We start from the raw sequence: 19153 nt of genomic DNA on the forward strand, positions 1-19153 counted from the left end.
GTGCTTAAAAGCAGTGCTCGCTTGCGGTGCTGTCATTTAGAACAGCAACTCCAAGGCTTTAAACGGGAGTGAAAGGCAGGGTAAACGAGTCCTTTAAAAACGGTGAAATTTTAAACTGCCTAAAATAACAGACCTCCTTCATTGATAACTTCATTGAATGAGCAAGTGGGGGAACTAACCAACTGGGCAGGAACTGCCTTCCAGTAAGGAGAGGAGAAAGTGCACGAAAGAGAGGCTCTTCCCCAGGTACCCAGGATGTCTGGGAGGAGGGCATCTTTCTTTCGTGCCCCCTCCCACTTTGATTCTATTCTCCCAGCTGACAGAAGACCACCTCCCACTGGAAACCCGAATCACCCGTGAAAGGTTCCCTTTTCTGACATTGCCAAAACTTAATTTCATAATTATCTGACTTACACCACTGGGCACATCTGCTAAGTTTGTGTGCCTTCTAGACACATAAAAGGCTACCGGGATACCATTAAATATCAGCAGTGAGCTTTGCTGTGCTTTGAGTTTATAAGGGTGAAAGGTGATTGGGCAGGAAAATAGAACAGTCTATTTGCTGTGAGCCAGGCGCTAAGACCTCACTCCCATACTCAGTTATAATTCATGATGGTACTGGTGGGAAGCCCTCATCCCTCTGTGGAGTTAATGCATCTCCACTGAAGCCTGCTGAGAGCACCCTGCGTCTCCGCCCACCATCTGTGCCTTTGCTTGCAAGCTTTCCTTCCCTCTTTCTCACTCTTTCCTGAGATCTCTGAAACGTTGTCAGGCCTCTACTGCTTTGTAAAGGTGGCTCTCCAAAATACGACTGTCATTGAACTAGGAGAAGAGCTGGAAGGGACGCATTATGGTGTCGTTTAAAGTCTCATTTAGAAAATGGACAGGGAGGTGGCAATTGCTTTAACCCAATCGCGGACTCCGGGAGCCCGGGATGTGCTGCCAATCACCGATCGGTAAGGGGCACCCATGGTCTGAGCCCGGCGGGAGGCCAGTGACGTCAGACAAGGTGTGCCTTGTGATGAGAGTCACGCCTGTCCTGAACCTGAGTTCAGAGTCCAGAGTCAGATCTGAGAAGTGTGCGTGCCCTCTGTCCCATGGCTCAGGCCAGCCGGTGGCGGGAGCTCCAACCCGGTCCCCACACGCAGCCCCATCTGTGATGTGACGCCCCCCCCCCCCCGCACTCTGAGGACCAGAGCCAATGCCTCGGGGCTACGGAAGCCTCAGCTCGAGCTGACCTAAGTCTGGGCTTCGCAGAACCCCACTTACACATGCCGGTGATCTGTGTGGTGCGTGCTAGCCACCTTCTGAAGTGGGATGAGCAGCAATGCCCAGCTCCCAAACTGGCAGAGCCCCAGAGCGGGCAGAGAGACTTGTTCCCTGCCTGTGCCATCCCCCTCGGGGGGCCTCCCGCCCCACTCCCCGCTCCCACCCTCTGGGCAGAGCCCAGAGGGTGACCGGACAGGCGGGCACAGCCTGTTAAAACAAAAGATGAAACCGCACCTCCCCGTTCACCGCAGACCCAGGATTAATTTGTAATGTTTCACAATCTGTGCTCTTAACGTAGCCTGTTGTTCGTACTCCTTTTTAAAAGATAAATCAAATTCAGGCCTGAAATACCAGTGTATGAATTTAACAGATGTGATGCCATGGGGGACCTACTGTGTTATAAACTGCAGAAATGGCCTTTTTATGCCTCAGACTTGGGCTTATTCCAAAGAGGCTTTAGGACTACAGCAACGGGGTGAGAGGTCCCACATGAAGACAGTAGCACCCACACGTAATTCAGCCTGTGTGTAATTGGTTCAAAAATCTCATCCTGATGTCTGGGTGGTATTACATCGCCTCCCTCACCCTCCGAAGGGAAAGTAGGGCACAAACGGCCGTACTCACTGTCCAGGTTTTCCTGGGTGAAAGATCACTTTGAGATGACACAGCTGAGTAGTCAGCCTGAAATCCTGGTTGGTATTTTATTAATTTTGCACCAAGATAAATCCTGAAATTCTGACAAACTCCATGACAGGTGAAATTCCTTCTCGCAGTATCTGCTCAGCAAGAGGCTGCTCATTTCATTCTGTTCCGAGGCAGGCAACAGGAGGGCAGCTTTATAATCAGCCCTCAAAGGACCCCCAGCCGCCCCAGAGTCTCGGGCTGATTGAATAACTCCTGGGCCTCTTCCCCTAGGCCTCCATCAGCGGGGGTCCTGTGGAAAGCAATCTCCCGCAGACTGGCACTGAAGTGAGCTTTAAACCACCATTTTCTGCTCTCCAGAGGAGCCTGGAGTACTAAAAGATAGATGGGCTGCAGATATTTTATGAGAAACTGTCAGAAGAAGAGCAGAGTAAATGTTTTTTTTCTTCTCCTTCTTTGAGTCACACACTACATCACTGTTGAATTTCTCCCCGAATCTTTTACATGTAAAGTAAGAAATTAATTGGTGGCTAATCTTTCATTCCCCCTCCTCCTTCTTCCTCGTTGTCTTCCTCCTCTCTCTCTCTCTCTCTCTTTTTTTTCTTAAATATTCACACAGAGGCCCTTTGCTTAACCACAGTTGCAGAAAATCAGTACCATTTGCAATGAAATATTTATAACGACAGAATGAAAAATTGGATTCATTTTCTGGACTGTAGCCGAACAGTCTGCAACTTTGCACGGTGTTGTTTAGCATCTCTGATTCCTCCCTTCCGTTGGAGTCTTTTTCGAAAACATGCCACATGTACACTTACCTATGCTTTGGAGGGATGCCTACCAAAACACAGAACCCATTTCGACTCTTCAGAAAAAAAATTAGGGGAGAAAAGAGCGTATTTCTTCTGTGCTGCCGCTGGCGGGGAAGGGGGGCGGTGGGCGGACTCGGCTGTGGTCCTCAGAATGGTAGAGAGGATGAACCTGGACGAAAGGAAGAGTGCCGGCTTTTCAGGGAGGGCATGGAGAAGTTTATAAGGAATACAGAGACAGTCTCGTGTGCACTCTGTCGCAGAGTACAAGCAGCAGTCAGCAGGCCCCAGCATCTGGGGGCGGATTTATAGGGGGAAATGGGAAGGCAGAATGGAGGTGTGAAATATACATCGGCTATCAGAGCTCACCTTCTTTTTCTCCCTTTAGTGTCAGCTGCATATGCTTTCCTTTCCACATGACCCTCATAGTCCGAGCTGCTTTCTTTTTAACCAGGGTTGATTATTGCTTTCTTTTTTCTTCAAGAAATAAAAGACCAAAGGATTCTGCTAGAACAGTCCGGCGCTATATTTCAAACAAGTGCAAATCTACAACAACACATTCATTCTTATGACAGAACCGGATTAAATTTGTAGCAAGGTGCCTGTGAAGTCAGTTTCAGTCTACCAAACAAGTTTTCACTTTCCTCTCCACAGACGGGCCAAAGGAGCCGGCCCATGCCCCCTTCCTTCATTGTAGCAGTCTAACAAGGGATGGGCTCCCCTGCTAACAGGGTCCCCTCAGGCTCCCGTGCCAGCCCTGTGAGGTGATCTCTCATCCCTCCCCTTTTGAAGCACTGGGTTGAATTAGTTGGCGTTGTTTTGCTGGTTTTATCAAGAATACAAACAAACTTCAGGTCTCATGCACTGAATTTGCATCATGCATTGCCAACTCCATGAGATCAATAATCCATATTTTATTGCACAATAAAGGCTGCCTGTAATTGAATTAGCTCATTCATTCCGTCTGATTAGCCGTATTTTATTCATGGAGAAGAAAAATAATAGAAACCTACCTTCACCGCTACATTGCATTATATGAATGTAAAAGAGCTGTCAGCACCATAAAACATCTTCCTAAAGATGTAGAGCATTAATGTCAGTGTTTGTTTATCCTAGGAATGATAGGAATCACATGACACTGCATCTTTTTTTTTTTTTTTTTTTTTTTTTTGTTTTCACATCTATGGTGTCAATCTATCTGTCCACTGGTCAGCCCGACGTGAGTGTCCAATAGCAAGTCTCTCTTCTGAGCCCACTGCCCAGTTCGGAAAGAGAGTTGGGATAACGTCTTGTGTTATGTGCCTTTGCAGAGATTGACCTTAAGAGATTTACCCTGAGGTCATTACCCCTTCTCCATCATGGGCCGACTATCATCTTCACCAGGTTGGAGTGCTTGCTCTCTTCCCTTTGACACAGAATCCCGGCCCAAATTCAGACACGAGTATTGAGAAACACTGAACAGGAAAGGGGTCATTCGTTACTGGGATCTCAAGATCTCAGGGTGTAGTACAGCTTATGAGTGACATGTGTGTCTCAGAGGTTTAGAGCTTTTCAACAGGCTTCTCACTTTGTCTTTGCATTACAGCCCCCACCCCCCATAAAATGATTTGGAGAAATATGCTGACAGTTAGCATGAAATGATGGGTGTTCTGACACAAACTGCATTGTAGCTTAGAAATCTAGCCGGAAGTTATTTTACTGTAGCATTTCTTTGACTCTTTGATTCAGAGGAGAAAACGAATTTTCCTTGAAAGTGCATGTTTTAGGATGTGACAATAACTTTTCTCCAGTGCCGTGCATGGAATTGGGCAGATTGTTTCCACTTAGCCCTTATGACCGCTTTCTTTCTTGAAGACCGAGGTTAAGGGGGGAATTTTTTTTTTTTACGTTAGTTTTTCAACAACTTAGGAGAGTCTGAAATATACACCCTGGCAAATGGAAACTGTAAGTAATAGTGTGCATTCAGAATCAATCTCCCCTCCACAGACGGGGAAAGGGACATTGAATGGTGTTCATTTATGTAGTGCCAGATGTACTTCTGCATGCGACGTGACTTGCCGAACCGCTTTGAAAGATTTCCAGTGTTATTAAGCAGACTCTGAGGAGCAACAGGCCTTGTGACAGAAGTAAAGAGCCGTGTGGCAGAAGTCCTTGTTGGTAGGAAAGTGGCACGTCAAACCCGGCCATCAGCAAGAGAAGCGCCCAAACGCAGGCTTCATTTTAATATCCCAGCTAACAACTCTCTGGGAATATTTCTCTTCCTCTTGTCCGGCTCCTTCTGTGTTGTGGCTGGTTTGCATTTGCGTTTGAAGTGCCAGGCGGTTTAATGAAGTTATTCTTTTATAAATTTTGCAACACTGAAGCAAAGCATGAGGGCTTTAAATTAGAATAAGTGCCACTTCTGTGTGGCAGGTTCCTTTGAGGACTGATTAGAATGCGGCCTCCTGTTGCCAGGCCCTTTATGCATGGACGTGTTGCTGTGTGTACTGGTGTACAGCTCACCTTTGAATTTGCATGAGTGTGCCCCGTGCCTGCCGCCTGGCCCTCTGTGAGTCAGAGCTGTCTTTCTTCCAGGATCATGTTAAATACTTCACTTTAAAGAGTTATTTTTTTAATTATATTGCTTTATTGTAATGAATTAAAATTAACTTGAAGGAGCAAATTATTTAAGGGTTATAGATTGCTCTCACCATAGTTACAGCACATCTTTGTGCGGGGGTGGGGGGTGGGGAGGATAAAAGGCTGTCCCTCTAGAAGCTCTGTGTACCCTGAGAGGTGAGGGAACTGTCACCACCACCAGGCAGTGGGAGGAGAATGGGAGTTTCTGAAGCAAACAGAGGCTCTTCTTGGCCGGGTGGAAAGCGGAGCAAAGCTCTGCCATTGCAGGGCCCGAAAGATGCCAAGAGTAGATGAGGCACAAGAGAAAGTATGAATAAACCTGAGGACCTGACCAGGCTCAGTGAAGGAGAAGACAATACCGTAAGCATTCCCGTGTTCCTCTCTCCGTGCCTGCCTGTGTGAACCGGCTAATAAACAGGGGTGATCCCAGGGAATAAGGAGGCGGGAGATTATTAGAGGAAGGGGGACTGGAAACTTCCCACAGTACGCAGAAACATGCAGAGGAAAAAGGAGAGGAAAGAGTGAGCAAGAAAACAAGCACCCACCTTGAGTGTGAAATTATTTCTCCTCTCTCCAAACAAGAGTTGTTGGGTTGTTTTGTTTTGTTTTGTTTTAAAAGTGAGGGACACCCAGGGGCGCCTGGGTGGCTCAGTTGGTTAAGCATCTGACTTTGGCTCAGGTCATGATCTCACGGTCTGTGGGTTCAAGCCCCGCGTTGGGCTCTGTGCTGGCTCGGAGCCTGGAGCCTGTTTCAGATTCTCTCTCTCTCNAAAAAAAAAAAAAAAAAAAAAAAAAAAAAAAAAAAAAAAAAAAAAAAAAAAAAAAAAAAAAAGTGAGGGACACCCAAATAGAATTGAATTTGTGAAATACTTGGACGTTAAAAAGACTTTCTTAGAATTTGAAACAAGGGCAGGAGCGCCTGGGTGGCTGAGTCAGTTAAGTGTCTGACTCTTGATTTCAGCTCAGGTCATGATCTTGTGGTTCATGAGTTCAAGAGTCCCAGCCCCACATTGGGCTCTGCGCTGACATTGCGGAGACTGTTCCGGATTCTCTGTTTCCTCCCCTCTCTGCCCCTCCCCTGCTCATGCGCATGTTCTCTCTCTCAAAATAAATAAACTTAAAACAAAAGAATTTAAAAAGGGGGGTACTTTGGGTTCCTTTGAATTGCATTCTCCAGGGAGGAATATATGAGCAATGAGGGACAGAAAGATCAAAGGGAAACATGAGGATTTAGCCTGTAGAACCGACGCAAGGATGTAACATTCCCCCCTCTGCACAGCACATGCTCACGTCAACATTCAGCTCTGGCATAGATGTGCACATGTACACGCATGTGCGCACACACGCTTACACTTACACAGTTTAATCATGTAAATGATGCAAGTCAAACATTGTCCTTTTATGGTTTTATCCGTTTTATGCGTATCTACCAAAGCAAATGCCCTAGTAGACAAGCATTTGGCTGCTGCTGATGGGGAAAGACTTTTTTCTGTTACTCTTAGTGATTTATAACATGTTTGACTTACTCTTCATAGGGTTTACCTCCTAGAGAGTGTGGTGGTGTTTTTAATAAAAGAAGTAATACACTACTAGGAAGTGGCATTTCTTTTGCCTTTTGTCCAAGTTCAATAAACTATTTTTCATAATTATTGGAATTGTGGGTGAAGAGAATCCTTGTCCATATCAAACGGAAAAGCAGAAAGAGTCCTTCCTTGCCCCTCCTTCTCCCTACAAAGGTTACCTTTTGAATATAAATTACAAGCCTTGTGCGTCTCTCATTCTAATCAGATGACCTTTTGAATCTAGTGGACCAGAGTTTAAATCCTAAGCCTGCCAGTCAGTTTTTAAATCAATGCCCTGTTCCAGCAGCTTTCAGGTATGGAACTTTAAATTTCAATGGATTTCAAAAACAGAAATGAAAAAAGTGAAGCAGGTAGAATCTTGGGGCTGGCGGCAAAACTAGCCCAAGTTGACTGCAAGGTCTTGGGCCAACTAATGTGGCCGAGGGTAATCTCACTGACTAAGTCCTTTAAAAACAAAACCTTCTGGGATTCAAAGTCTAAGAGAACAGGCAGGAGCAGGAAACTTGTAGTGTTGGCAAGAGCACATTTCTGAGCAATTATCAATTTAAGCTCCCATTATTTGCCACTAATTACTACACGAGGCTGTTAAATATTTAGCAGAAGTTTGTTTAATTGAGTTTGACTGGGAAGAGGATGCCTGAATACGGGTTGAGCAGCAAGAGTCAGTGATGTTCATCAAGAGCCGGGTGGAAAGGAAATTTGTATTCGCCCAAGATGAACACATTACAGTGTGAGACAAGGCTTCTTTTTTTTTTTCCCTTCCTTCCACAGATTTATTTATCTTTAAGGTATCTAAAATTAGAGCACAGAGAAGGGCACTGTTCACCGATGTAAAATTGGAAGGAGGTCATTCTTAACCTTGTTTACAGATGTTCTAGTTTAGAAAGCGCCAGTGTGATAAATTAAACATTGCAGGGGGAAAAATTAAAGCTTAGCAACAACTGGCACATGGACACATCTGTCCGTGAAGCACTGACTTAATCCCTGAATATCTTATTAGACTGTATTGCCCATCAAAGCCTTCTGTCCCATAATACGCTGGGTTCCCGCCCTTCTAGAATCCGGACGGCATCTTTTGGCTCCAGCCTCTCTTTCACTTTTGCTGGCTTTGTATAGTTGGATTTAAATTTTCTTTTGGCTCCTTGGATGTAAACAAGGAGTTCAACTCACTGTTTTCATTAAAACATAAATTTCATACTTATAATATGTTTCCCAGTGGCTGTTGTGGTCTTTTTAGTCTATACTTCCAATATGGCACTTTCCCCCTCTTAACATAGTAGATATTGTGTGCTGTTGTCAGTTCCAAAATGGGAAAATGTAAGCCTGGCAGGTATGTGGAAGAGATAAGGGTCAGCTAGCAACTGAAATTTTACTATCGTTTTTAAGCTCTCAATGAAAAATGGAATTACGACGATGGTAACGTTTCCCGTGTATGACCCAAGCTCAGTGTGTTTTCAAAACACTGTGAAACAGGGATCTTCAATTGGGGGTGATTTTTTTTCCCCTGCCAGGGAATACATGGCAATGTTTAGAGACAGTGGTTGCAGCAACTGGCACATTTTTGATAGAGGCCAGAGATGCTGTTAAACATCCCACAGTGCAGAGAGCCCCCACCCCGCCCCCACCCCCGCCAAGCAAAGAATTGTCCAGCCCAACATGTCAGTGGTGTCGAGGTTGACCGCTGAAAGGCAGGTCCCACTGGCCTTCCAGAATCTATTTAATTTGTAGGCTTCTCTCTAGAGCAAAGCAACTGAATGACACATTCTGTATGACTAGGAAATGGCTTCCTGGATTGACTTTTGGGTTCCTTTGGATGGGAAAGAAGAACTTAATGCTACAAATGTATGGCCAAGACTTCTGAACATAAACTCATGAACATGCCAATGTCCGCAGGCTTCCAGGTTATCTCAGACCATCCTTTTCTAGGCTTCCTTAGCATGAATGTCCAAAGAACAATGACAACAATAAAAATGTAATTCAGTGAAATTTATCAGAATGTGAAATCGTTCCTTAGGGGAGATGTGAAGGGAACGTCACTGCCAGAAACACCTCAAATTAGCCTGCGGTCCAAACTTTATAAAACAGTTCTGTTCTAGCAAGGGGACGAACTAAATAACCTAATGGTCATTTTCTCTACCTTAGATCTTGTATTTTTCTGGTCACTTCTAATGACACCCTTTCACATTTTGCTTTAATATAACTTGGTGTCATCCAGAAAATGCTTTGGGATGTCAGGCCAAGCCCATGTGAACTGTTAAATGTCAAAAGAAAATGCATCCATGTCTCTGTAAGTTCATGGTGAAGGTATTACCATGTGACAAAATACAAAGGGAAATTCTGTCAGTGCACACATGATCATAAATGCAACATTCATGGCATTAAAGAGAGGGGAAAAAACATATCATGACAGTTTCTGCTGTGTCAAAACAAAAAGGGTAGGACCCCAGTTTAGTAAATTCTACCAAAGTAAAAATTATAAGTCAACTTTCCTGGCTATGAAAATGGCTATTTATGTTTTTAAATTTCCAGAACACTTTGGGAAACATTATTTATCTTTTAAAGAATACCCATTAAAATAGAACATATCTTACAAAAATGCACGTACCCACGCATACGTTCCTGGGGGTTCCCAGGTAAGGTTCATGAAACACAATTACCCAACATTTCTGCAGCCAGGAATTATATGGATTGTGGAGAGTGGAAACTTTGGCATGGCAAAATGGGGTCCGATTGGTACTTTTGGATGATTTGGGTCTTCCGTGTAATTTTTAGAACATTACTAATGGTACTTCTAGTGCTGTAGCAATTCACTTTAAATTAACTTAAAACTGAGTACTTTTGTAGTTGTGCGGACTTTGAAAATGTTCATTTATTACACTCACATCCCATTAACCTTATTAAGGTGTCTAAAGGCTGCGCTTTGCCATAGTTTTTCTCTAGTGTGTGGGGGAAATCAGTCAGTATCCTGTCGTCATTAGGTGCCTACACTTTTAAAACTATTTCGCTAGCAAAAGAAGTTGGGGGTGAAAAAGAGAGAGGGTGGAAATGTAAAAATCTTGATTAGAAAGTATAATTTAATAGAACATGTATTGAACCAAATGTATTGATTAATGTAGAAGATATAGTACTTGTATTGATTCAAACCAGAGATTTAGTACTAAAAGCTCTGAGCCAAAAAGCTGTTGCAGATTGCTACAAAAGTCAGTTTAATGCTGTCCTTGAGAATGCCTTCACAAAGAAATTCTTCTAATGTTTGAGGACTAGGTGGAATGCGGTATATGTCAGTTTGATCCCGGAGGGTTTTATTTTGTACTCTAATAGCTGTTACGAGCCTACATTATATCCAAGGAGTAATTTTCCTTAGGGGTGCCCGGCTCGCTTTGTGTCAATATTCTAGCATTTTAAGTCACGTACAGTATATGCTTCTGGGAACAGGGAAGGAGCCAGCCAGACTCATAATGGTCTGCATTCATTAATAAAGGCAGAAGCTTCTGTCCCTCCATTGCCCACTACAGGGATGCCTCTTTGGCCTTCAGGGACCCGTACAGACACATTTAAAGAAAGCTTTATTTTGAGTGGGCAGGAGATGAAATGTAGGACTTGCAGGCATTTCCTAAGTCAGCTATATGCCCGAGCACAGGGGTGACCTTAATGGGTCAAAGAAGAATGCAGGTCAAAAGACTTATTATCCAGCCTGTTGGAAACCAATTGCTTTTGTTTAAAAAAAATAAAAAATAAAAAAGCAGTAGGGCTTAAAGGTGGACGGTAATGTAGAATTCTGTGTGCAGCCTGTAACAGCACGACTATATGTGGGCTGAAATATGCCCCTGGAAACGTACAAGCATACAGTTTGTCCATAGTGTTTACAGATAAAGGTCCAACCCTGGTGATAAAAGGAAGGCTAATATAATTAGTTAATCAGTGATGATTGATTACGGATGTTTGCGTTCTTCAACTAAAGAAAAAACAACAGGCTGCCAGGGCGCTGTCACCATCTGCTGAAAGAAACAGCCACACTTAATCTTTATATTTCTTTTATTTCTTCCCGCCTTGCATTGTTACAGAGCCACAATTGCCTCCTATTTCATCTGGTTGGAAAACATCTCATTTAAATTGAATACAACTGCCGTTTAAATTCAGGATCCTGATGGCACGGTGAATTAGTGGAAAGCTTGTTATTTCTATTTTTTTGTTTTCATTCCTTTTTCAAATAGCACACTGGCTCTTTTTCTTACTTTTAAAAGCTTGTCAGAATTGGTTTGAGACAAAGGGCTATAAATAGGCAAGTCATGGTAAAAATGATTAACATATTTAAATCAACAGATCTCACACAACTTCCATTCGAACGCCGTTTTTATTTTTATGACCGTTGCTACTTAACATTTTACTGACGGCAACAGAGGGTTACAAAGCCAGAGGAGATGGGCCTCTACCAAAATTTTGGACAAGTGAGGGCAATTCTGAGGCGCAACTTCCGGGAGTGGGCACTTAAACTCCCCTCCCTGGGAAAGTAGAATACCCCCCTCCCCACGCTTTCCTCCTCCTAAGCTTCACTTCATCTTTGTTGTTGGTGCGAATATTCAAATTCACCTCCAGATCCCAGGAAAATGGGATAGCTTGGCCAAGGCGAACAGTTTCAGGAGATCATGGTGTTTTATTTTTTATTTAAAAATATTTTGCTTGGATTGCATTTTAAATGGGATTAAACCCTTTGACCAGTAAATGTGGTCAGCTCTCAGAAAGGCGGAGGCTGAATTAATCATTTGTTAGAGTGCCAAAGCCCACGATGAGAATTCCAGTCTTGTAAAATGAAAGGCATCTCATATTTTAAAAGAGATGCATAGTGCTAGAAGGGAAGTTTGAAGGTCCTTGTCTGTTTTTTAGCTTTCTATGTTTAATTTCACATTTATAGGGGGAAAAAACCACTCCTCCCAAATGAGGCCCTTTAGTGTAAGGGGAGTGGCTTTTTGAAACCTGGCTATTAAGGTATCATACCGAGATGGGTCTTCTTTTAAGCTTTAAGGCGTGCGGTGGATTTGGTTGTTGTTTTTTTTCTTAACACAAACCCCCCTCGTGTAAAACAACTGTTCATAACTGGGATTAATGGTTTGCAATTTTCAGTTACTTAGACATGGGGTCTCCAAGAGATGGCTTTTTGCAGAGTAGAATATGGCTCTCTGTGGGATTTCACAAGTTTTCTCCTCTTCCTACTTCCTTTTCTGTCATCACCCCCTCCCACGCCCCCCTCGATTTGCGCTGGTGTTCTCGATTATGTAAAACACTTTCCCTTCATCGGAGCAGATCTTTTTCCTCAGAAGCTGTCATTGCATTAAAGTACTTCGGGGACCACAAAGAGCGGTGATGTGACCCACTGCTTTGTTTGAGTGGAGGGGTTTCCTCTGGACCGAAAGAGCACCAAACTCTCCAGTGGAAGGAGGCTGCTCGCTGACAGCCCCCTTGCGAGGCACCCACATTTGTACTGCCGTGACTCAGGACCTGCCCAGTGTCCCGGACGGAGCCGGAGCAAGAGGGAACAATGCCCATGGCCCACCGTCTCTCTGGGCTTAGTGCCTCTCCTGCCCACTGTTCATCATTCCCACTTGCTTCGGGTTCTCCCTTTCTAAAGAAATCGTGTCTGTGGGGGCGCCTGGGTGGCTTAGTCGGTTAAGCGTCCGACTTTCGCTTAGGTCATGATCTCACGGTTTGTGGGTTCGAGCCCCGCATCGGGCTCTGTGCTGACTGCCAGCTCAGAGCCTGGAGCCTGTTTCAGAGTCTGTGTCTCCCTCTCTCTCTGACCCTCCCCTGCTCACGCTGTCTCTCTCTCTCTCCTAGAAATAAATAAAAATAAAAATAAAAAAAAAAAAAAGAAATCGTGTCTGTGATTTAAAAAGAATTCGAGGTGCCTGGGTGGCTCAGGCTGTTAAGTATCCACTCTTGATAGTGAATTATCCCCGTTTTGTGGGTTCGAGCCCTGCGTCATGCTCTGTGTGGAGCTTGCTTGGGATTCTCTCTCTCTCCCTCTCTCTCTTCCCCTTCCCCACTCACACTGTCTCTGTCTCTCTCAAGATAAATAAACTTAAAAAAACCTTTTTTAGTAAATAAATAAAGAGAAGGCTCCCATGAAGCAACTTCTTGTATCTCTTAATAGAGGCTCTTCAGTGAAGTCTGGACACTCTTGCTCTGAGCCTGTTCTTTCCAACTCCTAAAAGCCAGCCCAACCTATGCTGTTCAGACACCCGTTCCTTCCTTCAGAAAATGAAATCAGGCCGTTTCTATTTCCAGTGACTCAGAATAAAGCACAGGGCTGGGGGAACCGACACAGCCCCACAGCCCCGGGGTTCCTCAAAGGTGGGGACGGAAAGCCTTTGAGGACTGCGTTTCTTTTGTTTTCAATGCAAATGTGCCTTACCCAAGACTCCCTATCAGTCTTCCCCCTTCCTGTCCTGACAGTCACCACTGGTGGTGGACACCGTGACTAGGGGAGCCTGTCTTAGTTCACCCTCAGTTGAGCAGGAGCAAAAAAAAAAAAAGGGAAGGAAAAACATGACAATAACTAATCTCAACGGTATGCGTGCATCTCTCCACTGAGCGAACTTTCTGCCTTTACCATGTTTCGTGCCAGATTTCCCAGTTACACATTATTTATATTAGGGCTTTTTATTTTTGTGTGAGCTTGAATTTCACAAGCCATGATCTTGTCTGTCAAATGATTTACCTTCTCCTCTCATAATACGCAAAGCATAACTCCTTTATAGTAGCAACTTCAGTCTATTGTAATAAGTGATTCCTATGTATTTGTTCATTTCTCTGCACCTCTGAACAGGCTTCTGTGGCTTTGGTTTAGGATGAAAGCATCCGAGACACAACTATTGCCAACTCTTAGAGCCAGTTCACGTCAGGTTTTCATTTTGCAGTATCTCAATAGAGGCGCATACCAACACACCGGACGGGTTGCAATATATCTTCCTTTATTGAGCTCCAGAATCCTATTGAGTGTGGAATGTCTCGTGTAAGCACGGAAACATCAAAAACTAATGTTATTAAATTTGTTTTTTAACTTTGGTTTTAAAAAATATCCACTGTCCATCGGTGTCCTATCACTTAGGTGACTTTTGTCATACACGAAAAACCTGATCAGACTTGACCCTTTGAGACAACAAAAGGCATATCCGACAAAAGGATATTTAAAACGTGTAAACTTTTGTATTGTTTATAAACTCTCTGATCATCGCTGTGTTCATTTTTAAGGAAATAGGAAAGTTTTTTAGTCTCCTCGGTATTTTGATTACTCTTACTGTCCACCTATTGGTGACAGATAATTTTCAGAAGTGTTTAGAATCGACACAAAGAAAAAGCCTTGGCATAAAAATTGTGGTCTGTTCCTGTAAGCATATTAGGCTAGTGCTACTAGGGAGAAAAAAAGTCCAGGCTTATCTTTCACTGAATTAATAACAATAGGTATGCTTTCAGCAAGGGAGCATGAAATAAGGTTCCTCATCATTGTCGCCAGGCCTCAAAAATGGATGAAGTTTGAAATAGAGAATGGAAAGCCTGGGTCCTCTTCACAGATCTGTCCCCCTCACTAGTGCTCTCAGCCCTGATTGGGCAAGCGTCCGGTCATTCAGCAAGTATTCACAGAGCAGGCAATTTGCTAGTCATGGGGGATGAAAAGATAGCAAGGATCTGTAAGGATTAAAAACTATGCTTTAGGGGCGCCTGGGTGGCTCAGTCAGTTAAGCGTCCGACTTCAGCTCAGGTCATGATCTCATGGTTAGTGGGTTTGAGCCCCACGTCGGGCTCTGTGCTGACAGCTAGCTCAGAGCCTGGAGCCTGTCTTTGGATTCTGTGTCTCCCTCTCTCTCTGACCCTCCCCTGCTCATGCTGTCTCTCTCTGTCAGAAATAAATAAAAAACATTTTAAAAATAAATAAAATAAAATCTCTACTTTAAAAACTTCCATAGCCCCTCTTCACCTCCATGACCAAGCCTGAACTCCTTAGCAAGGGACAGAAGGCTCTCCAGAAGCAGGCCCTGAACTACCCTCCATCTTCCTTTCTCAGCAGTACTCTTGGTTCAGGACACGCTAGGAGACTCCATCCAATCTGAACGAGTTGCAGGTCCACCAGCATACCTTGTGTATTCTCGCTTCGTTGCCTTTAGTCAGTGAGCCTGATGGCCCGGAGTGCCCTCCGTATATACCCCGTGCCCTTTCGTGTTCCCAGCATCAGCTCAAATGTCACGTATCACATGTGTTACTCCAGAGGCCAGGCAGGGTTAAGTGTAATCATGGCATTCCTGTGTTCATTTCGGATGAAATCGTGCCATATTGTTCTGCCATTTTGTGCCCATGTGCCTTTCTTCTTTAGACTGTGAACACTTGGAAGGCGTGAAGGCAGGGACCATCCCATTCTCTTCAGTAGCGCATGGCTAGCCAGTCAGTCATTCACTTGGCCGGGTCTTTACAATGACTGCGATGCTGTGGGCTGCGCCAGGTGGTGATGCAAGTTTGTGTTTGTGAAGGAATGAATACATGAACGAACACCAGAATTTCTAACATAGGGAGAGAGCCAGGCCTACAAATAACCAAAGACAAGACCTATGAGCACTATAAATGCAGGAGGCAATCAGAGGAGGGAGAAGTTGGTTTTTGATGAGAGGAACATGGAAGTGGTTGTATTCTGAGCGAGACGTCAAGGTTCTGAGCAGAAGGGATGGGTCCAGGAGGGTGTGTAAGCTCAGTGGTGGGAGGTCACGGCTCAGGGACAATGTAAAGGAGGGAAGGTAGACATCAGGCCGTCTGTAGCCTTATGCTCCGAATCGATGTCCCGGGTCTGGGGCCATCCCCCGTGTAAGCTGCGGGTCCTAGTATACAGCGTCTCACAGTTGAGAAGGAGGTTGTTCACTCGGAAAGGGAACGCACTATGTGGATGGAGAGGAGACAACCAAAGCGCAGCAAAGGCTGCTTCCGCTGAGGTTCGGGGTGGGTGCAGCTGCTGTGATGTGTGCCTGGACCATGTTGTGACAGCCCCAAGCCCACCCCCCAGGAGAGGAGCTGGGGAAGCTTCCTGCCCCCTCTGTGGCCTGTACAGACCATATTCAGGGACAGATAGGGCCTCTGCTGTCAAGTCGTTCCCACCTAAGAGGGATGAGAACAAAAGCCTCTTAATGGAAATAACGCAGAGATAAATAAAACTGTTAAAACAGTGCTACCCTGGTCTTTGAAAAGCAGGTCTTATCTTGATAAGAAGAGATGGTGGCAAGGGGGAGGGTCTTCTGGGAAGGCCTGGCAGAGGCAGAGAAGAGGAAAGGCGTGGGTCAATCATCTCACCTCCCATAGGCCACTGGCCCTCCCTCTCTCCTCCTCCTCCTCCCCCTACCCCATACTCACTGGGGGGCAGCGAGGGGTCAGGGCCCCCTCAAGCACCTATCCGGCAGCTCGCAGAAACAGAGTTCCCGCCATTATCAATCCGCCAGCATGTATAGATCCTCGGTCTGATGACAGTTGAGATCACTTAAGTGTTTTTTCCCCTCTTTTCTTTTTCATTACAGAATCATACGATGACCCAACACAGCAGTTAGTGCAAGTGCAGTCTCTCAAGGAGAATTACTTTTGTGGCACAAAAAGGGAACATGTTTTACTCTTTGCACGAAACTCTCATTGTTAATGTATAATATTCAGAAACATTGTATTGTACCATAAAACTTGTATTATCAAAACTGTTGGATGTTCATGTGTTTGAACTTTTGAGCACCGGATAGACTCCTTGTACATAAAGTGTTGCACATGTATTATGTCGTCTGATACTAAAGTGGTCTTATAAAGACAAGTGGACTTGGGCCCTGTTCAGGCAAGATAAAAGATTTTAAAAAAAAATGTGAGCAAAATGGCTTAAGAGAAAGTATTTTCGAGGAAGACAGATTAAAACAACTCACAAAATGAGACTATGTTTGGACTTCCTTTCATTTACACTTAAGCCTAGAATTTCTCTTTTGGTATATCAACAGTTAAATCCAAGACTATTTTTTATTGCTGAAGATTCTTGCAAACCACGAAGAGATGTTCTCACAGAACAGAACCCCACAGCTGGATAAGGCCCGTATATATATTTGTAAGCCTTGCAATGTGACAGGTAGCATCACTATATATGCAATAGTTGTTATGTAGACTGTCAAAGATTTTTTTTTCCTGGATACATTTGAAGCTTTGAGTGTTCAAGGTTTTCCTTAATGATTTCACACAGCCAAATTCTTGAATCAGTTGAACTAACCTGTATGTTACTGTTATTAATGTTTACTCTGCGGTCTGAACCTGGAGATTACTGGAATTGTTTTCCAAGAGGAAATAAATTCAGTTTACCATTAGGTATGAGTGTGTTTGTGTGTTTTCTTTTTCCAGTTACTCTACCATTAAAGAAAATCTAATCGCCTGCACCCTTGGAGGTGAAATCTGCTCTCGAGCATATCACAGGATAACCTCAATCATATTTAACCTTTTCACACTGGGCCAAATGCAGCCACGAGGACATTCATCATGTTGCATCGGGAAAGAATCAGACCCGATACACTCCTCCTCCCTCCGATCTTACCAGGTCACATTGTACTGGAGGATTCTGACATCACAGATGGATGTGATGGCTGTTTTCTGCATAATTTGCAGCCCAATTCATGTCATGCTGTGCAAATCTGAACTCAAAGTAGATGGCTGCAATTTGAAAGGCAGTTTGGCTTATGTGTACTTAAGAAGCAGCTTTGTTCATTCAGAAGACAAAGCATGGAGCAGGGAGCCAGGCCGGCTGTTGGTTCGAGCTCTGGCACTGACGCCCCGTGTGGCCTTCTCCAGATCATTCCGCCTCCTGGCCTTGGTTCCCCACCCCCTCTCCCACCGCCCCACCCCCCCACCCCCGGCAGGGGAAGTAACACAGCCTGGTCGTCGGCCTTGACATAGGCGTGAGGTGCCTCTGGAAGAGTGCTGGCCTCGCGGCCTGTGACAAAGTGGGGAGCAAGCAGGACCTCTAATGTCAGAGCCTTTTTGTTTGGAGAAAGGACAGAACGGCAATGTGTGAGTTGAGTCCTAATATACATGTTTAGTCAAAATCGGTAAGTATATATCTGATATTGATGGGCAACTTTCAACCACATCATGCTTGAAGTATTTCACTTATTTGACTCTTCTAACCTCTTTGAAACTCTGAGGACCTCCGGCAGACCTTTAAACCTCAAACAAGAGAGAATTCTCAACAGCACTTTTCTGATGGGGAGACTGACACATACCTGGATTCACTCTATTCTGACCACCTGTCAGCAGGGACCCCATGCATGAAACCCAGATTGGTCACCCCCCCCCCCTTCTCAAACTGTAGCCTGCATCAGGATCACCTGGAGGGCTTATTACATCACAGGGTACCCATCTGATGCCCAGAATTGCTGATTTAGTGGGCCGGAGGTGGGGCTCCAAATTCTGCAATTCTAGGAGGTTCCCAGGTGATGTTCCTGCTCCAGGTGTGGGGGTCCCACTTTGAGAACCGCTGCTCTACCCCAGTTCTAAATTAATTGAGTGCATTGAACGTGAATAAGCATGCAGAGTGCTAGAAAATTATACCATTTATTTTGTTACCAATAAAGACAAAAATTGGTCAAATTTTAAGATCATTCAGAAACAAATACCTCATGGTGTGAAAGTATGTGTGCTGGCCAGTGTTTCATGTGTGTATTTAGGTTTCTAATGCTAGGAAAACCTACATCTATACATTTCACAATGGATTGCCAGCATGCTATTTAATTAAAAAGCTTTTTCACCGGCTCCATAAATAATGAAGTATGCTGAGAATATGCAAGTACATTCATAATTAAAATACTCAGCTATATTTAAAAAAATTAAGATCTCTGGTCTATTCAAGGATTTTGCATTTAAAATGAAATAGCCACACTTAATAATGATTTTTTAAAGGCTTTAAAACTGCTGGTTATTAACGAGTGGGTTATATTTCACTAAATGTAAGCTGCTCTTCATTCATGGAAAGCAGGTGATGGTATTATCCCAGAGATGGATCCCAAGTTGCCTTTCACAGCGTCTCTTCTAAGAGACTTCCCAGACCTTCTAGTAAACAGCATTGGGTTCTCAGGAAGCAGCAGAGGCTGGTATCCATTCTCCTAGGGGCCATCACAGGGCTGGCCGCTGGGCTCCAACACACACAGTTCAGCCTCTTCCCACACAAAGCTTGAGGCCAAAGGAGTT

At 44.4% G+C, this 19153-nt stretch overlaps 1 protein-coding gene across 1 annotated transcript in view; it reads left to right on the forward strand.

Annotated features, from left to right (window-relative positions):
• Positions 1–17251, forward strand: part of ZNF521 (zinc finger protein 521) — a 278497-nt gene extending 261246 nt beyond the window's left edge. Inside the window, exon 7 of the mRNA XM_039217599.1 lies at positions 16468–17251. Coding sequence (XP_039073530.1) covers positions 16468–16497 — 30 coding nt within the window. The 3' untranslated portion in view covers positions 16498–17251. The remainder of the gene's footprint in view (positions 1–16467) is intronic.
• The last annotated feature ends 1902 nt before the right edge of the window (positions 17252–19153 follow it).

Source organism: Hyaena hyaena, unplaced genomic scaffold, assembly GCF_003009895.1.
Source record: "Hyaena hyaena isolate Hyena2069 unplaced genomic scaffold, ASM300989v1 scaffold_14, whole genome shotgun sequence".
Classification (NCBI taxonomy): Eukaryota; Metazoa; Chordata; class Mammalia; order Carnivora; family Hyaenidae; genus Hyaena; species Hyaena hyaena.